At 36.4% G+C, this 13,723-nt stretch overlaps 1 protein-coding gene across 2 annotated transcripts in view; it reads right to left on the bottom strand.

Annotated features, from left to right (window-relative positions):
- Nucleotides 1–13,723, bottom strand: part of Asph (aspartate beta-hydroxylase) — a gene marked incomplete in the record, with an annotated part of 204,907 nt that overhangs the window by 182,985 nt on the left and 8,199 nt on the right. For both annotated transcript variants that reach the window (XM_013518174.1, XM_013518175.1), the window contains 3 exon segments: nt 1,759–1,800; nt 8,482–8,661; nt 13,295–13,363. In XM_013518174.1, coding sequence (XP_013373628.1) covers nt 1,759–1,800; nt 8,482–8,661; nt 13,295–13,363 — 291 coding nt within the window.

Raw genomic sequence — 13,723 nt, 5'->3', positions numbered from 1 at the left:
ATTAAATATAATAAAATGCGGAAGATGATTTTTCCGCATCAAAATCACGTAAAACTCATTAGTACAAAGGTTATTCAAAATGAGCCCTACATCTGCGGCGATCACACAAAGTGCGTGTGCATAGCACCTTTCTAGCTCAGGGATGGTGAACCTCTTGGAGCTTTTAATGATACAAACTACTGTCGCAGCACGTGTGCTAGAGGTTCACCACAACTGCACAGGCTTAGTAAAGTCTCGATTAACCAGCAAAAACATCATCTTATTAACTGAATTTCGTAGTCAGCAACCATGAAACTCTTCAAATCTTCCTTAAAAATCTCATCAAAATCCTGTCAGGAAACAAAACAGCACTCAGAGCATCACTCTCCAAGTCCTCATTCTAGTGTTTGTACAGTGATAGAGAAAACAGCACTGCAGGCAAGTAAAGTGCTTGCACAATGTTATACCAGGCCTTGCTCTGTACATTTGAAAAAAAATTAAACCTTTAATGTTTGATTTGCTTTTTTAGATTAAATAAAAGCTCTTTACTGAACATTAGCTTTATTATTACTTACTAAAAAAATAAAATGTTTTATCATTATTTACTGCAAGAAAATAATTTAATGACAAAAAATGTTTTTTTCTGGGAACTACTCTGGTGTGATACAAGGTTAAAATAAGTAAAATAGCCAGGCATGGTGGCGCACACTTGTAATCCCAACACTTGGGAGGCTGAGGCAGGAGGATCGTTGGGAGTTTGAGGCCAGTGTGGGCTACAAAGTGAGTCCAAGGCCAGCCTGTGAAGTGCATGGCGAGATACTGTCTCAAACACACACACACACACACACACACACACACACACAAATTAAATTCCCTCACCTTAAAATACAAGTCACAAAAATCTGCAGAGCACACAGCGAAAAGCTCAGATGTTCATGTTTTGTCAAAAAAAACTACAAACAATATGCCAAGCACGTTAACCAAAAGAGTATCACAAGTTCATAGACAGCCATGCACTTCTACCATGCCCCTCTGACTAAAGAACATAAGCATTCACATGTCAATAAACTGTACCCATATAAGTAAAGCTGCAATATCAAACTGTGTGTAAGTAAAGGAATGCTATCAGAGTAAAACAATCTTTTTGTAATTTGTTTTTATACAAAGACAATTTAAAATATTTTAACTTAAACAATTATGTCCTTATAATACTTGTACTTAGTCTTTAAGAAAAGACTACAAATAATATTTGACAGGTAGAATAATTTTAATGAATTACCACAGCAAATTCTGAAGTCTAATGCAGTGTTCCAGATGACAAACTTTATTGTACTACAAAGCACACATTTGACCACACTAGCTTCTACTGTGCTCTAAAACAGTATTAGAGCTTTTGGAGAAATAAAATCAATCACTGATGATTTTTTTTTTATATACAGCAGTAATTTAAGAGGTCAAAACGATTACTATTTTGGGTAGCAAGGTAAGAAGTGAATATATAAATTTAATACAAACACTCTAACAAATGTAGCATACTGTTGTAAGCTATTGATTTAAAACTGTTACAAAGTTGTAATAACATGAAAAAGAAATCAATTATATGCTTCCAGCAGAAAATTTAATGAAGTTTTTTAATCAACTACTTAAAAGGTGCACTCAAAACCAAAGAAGCAATACTACTTAGCATTAGTAGCTGCATTTACATTACATATCCAGAAAACTTCATGCATTTTCAGGCACTAAACTTCTCTCAAGGCTAATTTGAAAAACAGAAAATACCTTTAGCCTTAGTTTTTCTCTTGGCTACCCCACCAGGTCCTTCTGTTGGTATTCACAAGATGAAAATAGGTTATCAAGATAAAAGACTGAAGGAATTTAAAAATAAGTATCTATAAAATATTAAGTCAAGGCCTTCATAAAACAACTTACTTAAATTCACCATTTTTTAAAAATCACAGCATATTTGTACCATTTCTATGTTACTGTAAGTCCTTAATTTCACTATTTATAACACACGCATGCATCAATCTATGATCTGGTCTCCATCACAACTTGCCTTAGACCTTTACGAATCATTGGCTTTAGAAATACGTCTCTACCACTAGAAATGGCATTCTGTTGCAGACAGTAGACTTTTGCTCAGGTCACAAATAACGAGGGGAAAGGACTGAGGACCTTGCTTCCTTACTTAGTCACCACTGCCACCGTAAAAAAGGCAGCATATTTCGATAAAATTCAAAACTTTACTGTTTGAACAAGCATTTTCCTTTCCCATCATTTCAAGCTTCTTAAGCTGCGAGGGGTGGCACACGCATGTAATACCAGCACTCAGGAGGCTGAGGCAGGAGGATCACTGAGAGTTCAAGGCCAGCCTGAACTGCACGGTGAGACCCTGTCTCAAAAAGACAAAAAAAAACCTTCTTTTTAAAACTATATAAGAAATAGCACAAACACATAGATACATACTAATTTTTCACTCTAAAACTTTGCAACAGCTTTCTACTTCCCAAAAAAGTTCTGACAAAAGCTCTGACAGTGGGTTTTTGATCCTCTAATGAACATGAGCAACACATGCATTCTCGTCCCACTAGACTGTACTGAGCAACTCCCTCAGTTTTCCATTTGTCAGGCTCCCAAATGTTATTTTATATTCATGTATCTGCAAACTTTCCGAAATGGCATTCTAAGCTACCAATCCACTTCTTAAGGCAAGTCAGGTGGGAGGCATAGTCCTTACTCCTGAGGGGTGAAGGGTAGGTAGCAGCACCATGCACAAAAAGCTAAGATCTAAGGTAGCAGCATCAGAACTTAGCCCTGGAACCCCTGACACTCTTGCTGCAAGCTGCAGGACCCACTCTATATATTTTTTGATACAAAGTCAGACCCCCACTTTTAATATGCGGTACTTTCATGTCTTTTATATTGTTCACATCAACCCTCATTCCTAAGCTATTCACCCTTCAGAGAAAACAAGTATGTCTTAGCAGTGAAGCGGGGAGGGAAGAAACACAATTAACTGCTTCCTGTGGCCATACTTTTCCAATTACTTGATGTGTGCAGACAGCCTAACCTGAACAATACAGATTTACACTTATTTTTGACAGACAAAATGTGATTCATCCCCAAAATCTGTCAAAACAGTAAACCACTTTGAGACGCGGAAAGCTATCTCAGACCATTCCCTGCTTAAGTTTATGTCACAATAAAAGAGCCAATTTGCTCACATAATACTAAGTTTTAAATGCATGGGCATGAATCAAAAAATACAGCAGGAAGCATTTAACTGCACATCAAGGCTGCCACCTCTAGCTCCGTGTGCTTGTCATGGAGGCCTTGTGCCCACAATGAGGCTCCCGCCACCTGCACGCTCTGAGCCATGATGGACAGCACATCCCTCAGGTCAAACCTGTGGCCCATGTCCTGCTTCACTTGAGTCAGTGGCATCCCAAAGGCGAGACAGATAGCATGATGCTACGGTGGCCTTGTTAACAGGATGGGTCCAAGATGAGCAGGAACCTGGCTGACCATCTCGGCCACCTGTGGGTGGGAGGCTCTGAGATGATTTCTGCCTAGCAGGCTCCCTACACCAGGATGGAGCTAGCTGCTCTCCAACGTCGTACTAACAGTACCCAGGTGGCTGCAGTTGAGCTCCTGAACACCAGTACCCATGTGCCTGAAGTTATGGTGGATGATGCTACTACCCGGGTGCCTGAGGTTGAGAACCATGGAAATCAGACCGCCGGGAACTAGTTCATGAATTTATGAGCCCGTTTCCTATCCAGAAGTGAAAGTAGGCAGGGGATGAAGTAGAAACTTTGGAAAATTCATCTTTCTAGTCTCCTAGAAGCTGGAGGAAGTCTGTGTGGTTACTCGTCTTTTTCACTACTATCATGTAAAGTTTGCAAAAATTAATAAATGGACGCCTTCCAGTACTGCTAGTGTCTCCCTCCAGCCCCTCCTGCTGCTGCATGTCCTCTTAGGACAGATCCAGATCTCCTGTTAAAAACTAGCCGGGTACACGTCAGAATTCCACTCCACACTTAACTGACATAATACAATCCAAAAAATTACACTGATGAAAAGGCTAGAGTTAACTTTACCACAAAAAGATTAACATCAGATTACTGAAACATTTAAAATTGAGTAATTTAACACTTTTCCAGTTGGGTAAAAATTCTTAAGACGATACAAATTATTGATGTGTAATGCAACATGTAAGATTCCAAAGTACCAATTTAAGCTACCTTTTTGGAACTTAAATGACTTAAAGTCCAAGCTAGTAATTTAAATCACAATAGTTAGATTCAGTCTCTGAAAGCAGGACAAATCAACAACACTCAGAAAACAAGAAGTTAATAAAGGATCCACTGAATAACAATGAAACAAGACTAGTGTCAAGAAAATACAGGATGTAAAAGTCTAAAGCGCAGTTCAGGCAGGAATGCACGGACACAGGGGGAAGCTAAAGACACTGCTGCGCTGTGTTACTCATCGTACAGGGAGCCTTTTCATACTGGGTTTTGAAGTCATACAAGAGGCAGCCACACTGAGAAAACACAAGTGGAACGAGGTGGCCCAAGGGTGCTGACCAGGGCCTCCCTTACCCCACTGGAAGCAAGTGTCTGTAGCTGTGCTGTCACGGCCACCTGGATGTCCTGAATCAATTTAAAATGTTTACCTCTCACGGTCATTTTGACTTTGGGTAAGAGTCAGAAGTCACATGGTATCAGATCCAATGAATAAGGCAGATAAAGACATATGGTAATATTTTTATGAGCCTGCCTTTCCACTAGATATTTTTGATCACATCTCATAAAGACACTCAGGAAAAAAAAAAAAAAAACACATTCCAGAACTGCTTCAGAAGTGGCAAGGAAATGAGACAAGTATGTTCAAAGCAGTGGGAAGAACTTGAAGGAGAAGTAAAGACAATGTGTCTTTTATGGTAATGATCTGTTAAAACAATTTAAGCAGTCACTGTATTTTTATCACACCTTGTACATTATGATCAACAAAGATTACACATTCTAAATAACAGAAAGCTTCTTATGCATCTTGTAGATTTAATGAATTACACCAGAGCTTTATATAGAAGGGATCAGAGTAACAATCCCAGTGTAAGTGTCAAGTGATCAAACTAAGAATATAATTTCTACCTATACCTGCTTTTGACAATTTTCTAAAATTGCAAATATTGAAACCAGGAAACATTATGTTCCATATAAATGTTGGTAAAAATCAATTCAAGCAGAAAAAAATGTTTTTCTGACATGTCCAGATACTACTCTGAAATAATGCATGGAGAAAAGAATCAAGTGCAAGATGAACAAACAAGCAGGGCCACCAGCCTTCCACTCTGCCCTTACCTCCTCACAGGCAGTGTGCTGAGGCCAGGCCTCGGGAGTTAGTGAGATCAGCACCTAGAAGACACTCCCGCAGCTCACCGACAGCCACACTGGAGTCCCCCTAAAAGTCCAAACTGAAAGAATCCTACGTGCTGTGCCTTGTTTTTATGGAAAACTCCAGACAACCCAAATTCAACAAATGGCAATGCTTCCAAAGAAGCTAGAATAGCCGCTGTGAGGAGCCAACACCATGTCTGCTACACAGCATATTCCAGATTCCCAGGTTTTTCAAAACTGAAAAAGCACGCAGAAAATATAGTATGGTTCACAATTCCGGACCTACAAATATACTCAAATACACAGAATACAATGTTGGCTTTTTAAAGTAACCTCTTAAGTTTGAAAGACAGGAGCTAAAAAAACATTTCTACTGTAAACCAAAATTACAAGATGAATCCTTACAAAATTAAGAATTATGCTTAAGCAAAGTCATGCTGATCAACTTTCATATTCTTTGTACCACAGATTTACAAATAATTTTATCCCCTTCCCCAAACGCACACACACAAAGCCCAAGGCAGAAGTTGAAGGAGGTCACAGAAGTCAGGGGTTCACCAGCTAGCTGTATGTAACATTCATCGAAGCCTTTCAATGAGCTGACCAGAGATGGTACAAAACAAATGGCAAATTATCACCTCACATTCTTGTTCACTTGTGAAAATAAAGCATAATTAATTTCTGTACATAAAATGTTAGTATGACAAAAAAGCACAGACTTGTGTAATTAATTACATGTGAACACCTTTAATGCAAAAAAAAAACAACACATCTTTAATGCAATATTCACTTGTCACATAAATAAAACACCTTCTAAAGGTAGTAGTCATGGTGCATTAAAAATACCTACTTTTGAAAATTTCTCAGACATTTGGCTAAGTGAATTTCATTGAGGGTAGGGCTTAAGATTGCCTTTGAATTTCAACCTGGTGATCTTTCATATTTTACAGGACTCAAAGTCAGACAAGACAAATACAGATAGAGTGAATTAACTTTCAGAAAGAACACTATTGTTTCTTGGTTGATGGGTTAACTGAAGTTGATGTGTATGTCAAAATCAGAAGCTTCTGACTGTCTGAAATATTAAGAGAATGATGAATTACCTAAATAATGAGGGAAGGGACAAGCTGGAGTTTTAATAGTCACTTAACTTGTAGGAAATCACCTTCCAATGAACAATATGGGCATTCCAATCTAAAAATATCTACAGAATATTTTACTACACTATAGTAGGATTAACAAGTTGGACAATCTTCTCTGATACATGTACATAATGGCTGAGCAGATGGAGTCCTATGTTTAGATTTCAGACATCCATGTTCATGTTAACATTTTATAATTAAGAAACAAATGTCATATTACCCTCAGGACAAATAATCCAATTACTTGAAAGTAAGTTGGTTAAATATGGAAAAACAAGGAATATTATTGGATAATTAGAAATAATACCCAGGCGTATGGCACACGCCTGTAATCCCACCACTGAAGAGGCTGAGGCAGGAGGATCATTGCAAGTTCGACCAGCTTGGGCTACAAAGTAAGCTCAAGGCCAGCCTAGATTGCATAGTGAGATTCTGTCTCAAAACACATACACAAAAAAAAGAAGTAATAGCCAAATAAATTTGTCTAACATGCAATTGTTTCCTAGGCTTAACCTCAACGAGAAACCAAAACTAAGCAAAATTTTGAAGTACAAAAATTTAAACATAGAAAATGTCACTCCTTCAAAGAGTAATGGTGACCAAAAGTCTTACACCTTATTCCTTTCTAGTTGTAAGAACTTTACTTGGTGTTAAATAGGTGAAAATTGTAAGAAATAGTTTTAGCCAGGTGTGGTGGCGCACGCCTATAATCCCAGTACTCAGGAGGCTGAGGCAGGAGCATTGTTGCAAGCTTAAGACCAGCCTGGGCAACAAAGTAAGCTCAAGACCAGCCTGAACCGCACAGCAAGACTCTGTGTCAAAAAGACAAAAAAAAAAAAAAAAAAAGCAAGTATTTTTATGTATAGCTAATATAACTGCTTTTTGTTTTACTGAAGCAAACTCATTCTAAGGAAATGATTCAAAGATGTTTTTAGGTTTTCTGATAGAAGAAAATTATTCTCCTAACACTGAATGATTTTAATAAATTTAATTTATAAATCTAAAAATCACATTATGTCTATGCCAAATCAGTAACTAATTAATAAGTTAGTGAAGAAAAAAATAGAAAAAGACTTATTTAGGATGAATAATTTTAATATGTACAACATTATTTAAGATACATATTCACATTTTCCCTCTTTCATAAAATACTTACTTAAAAAAATACAAATTACCTTCTCTGGATGTATACTTGAAAATGAAATTTAAAATAAATTTTGTTTCATAAACAGAAATATTCATACTATTATCTGATCTAAGTAACTTAACTATCCTAAAGCAAAAACATGGGGTATTTTAAAATTAATTCCAAAGCACCTTTAATACACAATTTCACATAGAAATTTGTATGAGCCTATCTGACAAGTCAATTAACCTAAACAAATTACAGATAAAAAATATCAGCTTTTTAAAGAACCATCATTTTATACACCAGACAAGTTTAAGAACAGAGAAGCATTCAACTTACGGATCATGCCAGAAATAATGTTATAAACCAAGTCCATCAGAATCATCATTAATAGGGTTAGTAAGACAAGCATCAAGGGTTAACAACAACACAATTTACCATTAACTTTTCAAATTTAGGTCAGTGAATACATAGGTTGAAACAAAATCATACAGAAACCAATTATACCACCAGGAAAATCATTTTCAATATATTTTATAGACAGCTACAAGAACAAGGAACCCCACTTTCTTCGTAAGAAGTGAGGGCTGCAGAGCGAGGGACTAACTAGTAGCTGTACTGAGTGAGATCACATGGTTGACTTCTACTGTAAGGTCACAACCGCCCCACTGCACATGAAGCCCTGCATAAGCCAAGGAAAGGAAAGACGAAAGAAGACTGCTCCACGTTTCAAAAGCCACGTGCCTTCAGTCCCTGAATCAAAGTTACTGGTTATGTAAATCCAAAATGACACAGGTCTTTCCCTGAACCCCTTCATTCTGTGACGTACCATCAACACCATCTGTGGTTTCACTTTCTTCTTCTTCTTCTTCTAGCATTTCAAAAGGAGTCATTATGTCATAGAGAAATGAGAGGAAACCATAAAACCAATCTGAACTTTCCTCTGCTAAAATATTAAGGACTTCCTCAAGAGAATCAATATTTTCATTACTGCCATCTTTGGTCAGGCCTACATAAGAATAAAGGAAAAGAGAAAGAGAAAATAAGGAGAGCAGTTAGGCGGAAAAATCTGTTGAGGGAAAGTGATCTCAAAAAAGGATATGCATCAAGGTCACAGAAGTTTACAGAAACAGCATTTTGGAAAGCAAAGAAATCAATGGAGATGCACACCCTGCAATAACTGTCAAGCACGTGTGAGAGGAAAGCTGCAACACTGCTCACCGACCAATCCTCGCATTCGTCCCGGCTGCTAAGCAGGTTTGCGTTTTTCCCATTACACACTCTGAAGTTGGAAAACTGACAAAATTGCATCAGCCCAAATCAACAGACATAATGGGAAGAAACAGAAGCAGTATCAAAGAAAAAGACACGAGCTTCTGACAATCTCCAGATTCACTAAATTACCAACCAGATATTAGTGTGAATGAATTATACAAACATTTATGTATTTCAATAAAATTCACCAAAAACCAAAAGGCTGTTTTCCTCAAACTCTTAGGACATGGAGTAAGCTCAGGAAACTCTGGAGCTATGCTGACTTGCAGGATGACGGCTTATGCCTTCCATAAATGGGCACGAATGCACTCGCATTACAGGACTCAAGACAAAACACTTCAATGTTAACATCAGCAAATAGGTTAGGTCTGTAGTACACTGTAACTGATCCATGGCCCTTTGACTCTAGGCAATAACAAGAATCAGCGATTAGTAACTTACTCTGTCCATTGATAAGAAATTCGATCAAAGCCTCAGCTGGTCCTTTGCAATGGGAACGTTCCAAACCCCTCTTGCCTTCAGTACATGAAATTAACTTCTGCAAAGACTGCCACTTCTATTATTTAAACATTAGTACCAAAAACAGACCCTCCCAATGGAAAGAAATCAAAGTGTATATTAGCGCTTTTCCCTGTGAAGGGGCTGTGAACAGGTAGGTCTCGTGGTGTTAGTGGGCATCAAAATCTGCCAATATTGCCAAGCTACATATATAGCAAGGCCCCGTAATTTGGGGGAGAAAAAACAGGGTAAGTAGTACTGGCTGCAAGAAATATGAAAGTCCACAACCATAGAGCTTTCTGTGTTGTAACCCCTCAAAATTCAATCATTTAAGGACTTATCAATACACAGTCTCCACACAGCAAGCGAAATCGCCATGTGACGGTAATAGTGTGGCAGCTAACTTAGATTTTAAAGATAACAGTGAATTTTCTCTGCTTTAGTCAATAAAAGAATTACAGGATATCATTCTTCACATATTTGAAAGGAAGGATACAAATTGCAATTAGTATTCAAGTTACTTTTTGACAAGCCCATAATGTTTTTCACTAAACTTAAGAGTTGACAAATGCTTGAATAGGAGATCTGAATTTCCATCCAAGTTTTTGGGATAGGAAAAATCTTTTCTTCCTGTCTCAATATATCATAGCTAAATATTTAGTAAAGATATTTTTATTTTTCTCCATGTTACAATATATTACGAGTACTTGAGTATCAGGTATAAAATATAAAACCATCGGGGCTGGGGATTTAGCTCAGCGGCACAGCGCCTGCCTGGCAAGCGCAAGGTCGTGAGTTCGGTTCCCGGTACCGGAAAAAAACCAAAAATAACAAAAAACAAGAAAAAAAAAAATAAAACCATCATTCTTCAATATAACAGACTGAAATGCACAACAAACATGTAAAACCATTTAAATAAAACTGTTCAATTAAGCAACAACCTTCCTGGAGTTCTTAAAGACAAAAGTACTAGAGAAAGCTAAAAGTATCTCTAGGTATATAACACCTTCTTAACCTGTAAGAGCAGGCCCCAAGCAAAGAGCAGGGCATCAATGCCACTGCATGGGCAAGCACCGGTCTCCAGCCTTGAGCTCACTCATGGTCCATCCAGTCTACAAACAGCTATCAAAGGTCTCAGAAGTGGAGGCTGGCTTCGCTGTAAGCATTTAGTCCTCAGACCATTTCCTTTTGGCTTTATGTGGGAAACAAGTTTGTAAAGAATGTATTTCCAAACAATGTAGTTTCTAATAATCTAAGCCAAAATCAAAGATACTTTTATTTCAGATAATCTGGCCACACAAACAGGAAATACTGTAAGGAAGAATGAGCTTAGTATATTCTCAAAATGTACCAGAAGGTTGGGCGTGGTGGTGCACGCCTGTAATCCCAGCACTCACGAGGCTGAGGCAGGAGGATCTTTGCAAGTTCAAGACCAGCCTGGGCTACAAAGTGAGCTCAGGGCTAGCTGGAAATGACATAGTAAGACCCGGTCTCAAAAAAAAAAAAAAAAAAAACAGGACAAAAAAAAATTTTTTTAAATACAGATACAAATATTCATAAAAATCCTTACTAAATAAATGTCACACCTATAAAAGTTTAAACTATTATTATATTTGCCATGCTAAACTCTTTTCTCCTACCTTCCCCCTCCCCTCACATTCCTTCTGCCTTTATCCAAAGCCTGTATTATTCAAATTTAACCTTAACCTTTAAGCTGCCATCCCAATGAGTATGTTCCCAGGAAGTCTGACTTTTCTGGAATAAATACTCACTGTATTTGCACATCTATCATTTCTCTCTGATCATAAGGAGGGCATGGTTCTCTATATGCCAAAAGTTCACCAAGCTGTCTCTGCAGTCACTTGCCAGTAACACAGGTACTGCTAAACTATTATAATCTCACATGCTAGAAAAGGACTTTAATCATCAAATTCATGCTATGCTTCTGTTTCACACAGAGAATTCAAACAGCATAGAAACAAGGTCACGGGTAAGAGCCTGACAGTTCTCCTACAGCCAGCCACAAGCTGTGAACTAGTACATGCAGACAGTAGCTTCTTTATCTTTGGTTTATTTTCTTTACTGGTCAAATTATCAAAATGAACACTGAGATTCACCAAATTTTGTTCCATTTCCTAATGCATAATTCTAAAAGGAATGAATCATGATTTATCCATACTATATGTGTGTCTATCTGCAAAGTGTAATCCTCAAGCTTACATTTACTTATTAACCTCTTAGGAATGGTTAAAAATCTTTAAGGGGGCCAGGTGTGGTGGCGCACGCCTGTAATCCCAAGAACTTGGAGGCTGAGGCAGGAGGATCCTTGCAAATTCGAGGCCAGCTGGGCTACAAAGTGAGCTCAAGGCTGGTCTGAACTGCATAGTGAGACCCTGTCTCAAAAAGACCAAAAAAAAAAAAAAAAAAAGAAACCCAAAGGGAATAACCTTTTGAAATCTAAAATATACTAAAAGTCAAGTTATTACTGTGAAAAACATCAATAAAATATAGATGAGAAAATTACTTCTAAAAGTAAAAGAACTTGCCCCACATGAAGTTAACTTAAAATACTCATAATCATCACTGAAACTAATATTTGTAGTAATGAACCATTTATAGCAAGAAAATTACCATCCTCCTGATATGTCATTTTATTTAATTTTATATATTTCACATGACTAAAGTTATAGTCATCTAAGGATTTAATGTTTGTACCAAGATCCTAATTTAGATACATGGTGACAGATTTATACAGAAAATTCCATTAAGTCAGGAAAAGAAATTTCCTGGAAATTTTATAGTGAGCATCCACTGCTAAGTGGCACACATTAATTCCCATGAAGTAGTAACAGTAGTAAAAATATATAAACTATGACAAATCAAAGAAGCTATATTACATTAAGTCACTAATTTAGGTTTTAAAAATATTTTTCATATTTAGAAGTTTTTGTCTTTAAAGATGTTTACCTACAGAAAATAATTTAATTGGCTGTAGATACAATATCCTTACAGTTTTTCATGTTAATAAAACATACAAAATAGTACTTCTATGAAGATTTTCTTTGTGTTATTATTCTGATAAGATCAGTATATAATAAGATGTCATAGCCATTATTTTTCTGAATACTTTAATGTAAAGTTTTAATACATATTATCCTACATGCTAAAGCAAAGGAAATAATGCTGCTTAAATGCAGGAGTACATATTTAATCAAGCCAAATCATACAAAATTTGCATATTAAAACCAGCGCCATCCTTTCTAGTAAGGCGGCATTTTAAAACAAATGACAGAATACCACATCTTTATTTATTACAGGAAACATCTCAATGACAAATCAAGACAGGTAATTCTGATGGTAAAAAGAGTCAAAGATTTCCATAACAAGTTAGCTTGGTCAAAAGACCATTAATTCATAGTTCAGTGTCAATTTTAAAATATACATAGGACATTTTAAGGTACTTACATCATGAATTTATTTCAAAGTACTGTAAATTTATATAAAGCTTCTGAAATTCACATTTTCAAATGAAAGTTAATTATGTTAAACGGTGCTAAAAATGGTTAGGATATTATATAGAGGGAAGTACTGGGTTCAGAACATGAAGTACTTTAAAACTGAAAGTACAAATGAAATTACACTTATTAAAAATCTAAGGGAAAGAGCTATATATATCTATTTATAAAAGTAAATTAACACCTGGGAGTCCTACAGAAAAAGTCATTTAATATCTCAACAAAAAAGTAATGTATTAAAGTGGGGAAATACTGTCCAGACAATTTTTACAACTGAAATAGATACTGAAGCAGAAGCATTGTTCTGATTCCAGTACTTTTCCATCACTAGCAAAAAATAAAATGAGTACTTGCCTAATAAAACTTTGGCATCATCCACATCAAAATCTCCATCACCATCAGCATCATAGATTCCCAATTTTCCTATGGTAAGCAAGAAATGATAGATACAAGAACAAAAGGGAAAACAGATTTAATATTATGACTTATTGCAGTTCTATGCACCACCCACAAATGTTACTGACAATGTAATTCTTTATTCTTTTAATCTCTGAAAGCAGTACCACGTGAATGTTCACCTAATAAATTTTAAGACTGAGATATGATATTTTCTTTAAAGGTTAAACAATACACTGACAGGCCTCACCATTGTGAAAGCAGTATAATTTTATAGTCAACACTTAAAACAATAAGTTTCATATAAACAATAACATTTATTATACTATTAAAAGTATTTTAGGAAAAAATAAATAAATAAAAGTATTTTAGGTAAAATTCTAAACA

The sequence above is a fragment of the Chinchilla lanigera genome, unplaced genomic scaffold, assembly GCF_000276665.1.
Source record: "Chinchilla lanigera isolate Chin_1 unplaced genomic scaffold, ChiLan1.0 scaffold00043, whole genome shotgun sequence".
Classification (NCBI taxonomy): domain Eukaryota; kingdom Metazoa; phylum Chordata; class Mammalia; order Rodentia; family Chinchillidae; genus Chinchilla; species Chinchilla lanigera.
This window is presented reverse-complemented; position numbering and strand designations above follow the sequence as displayed.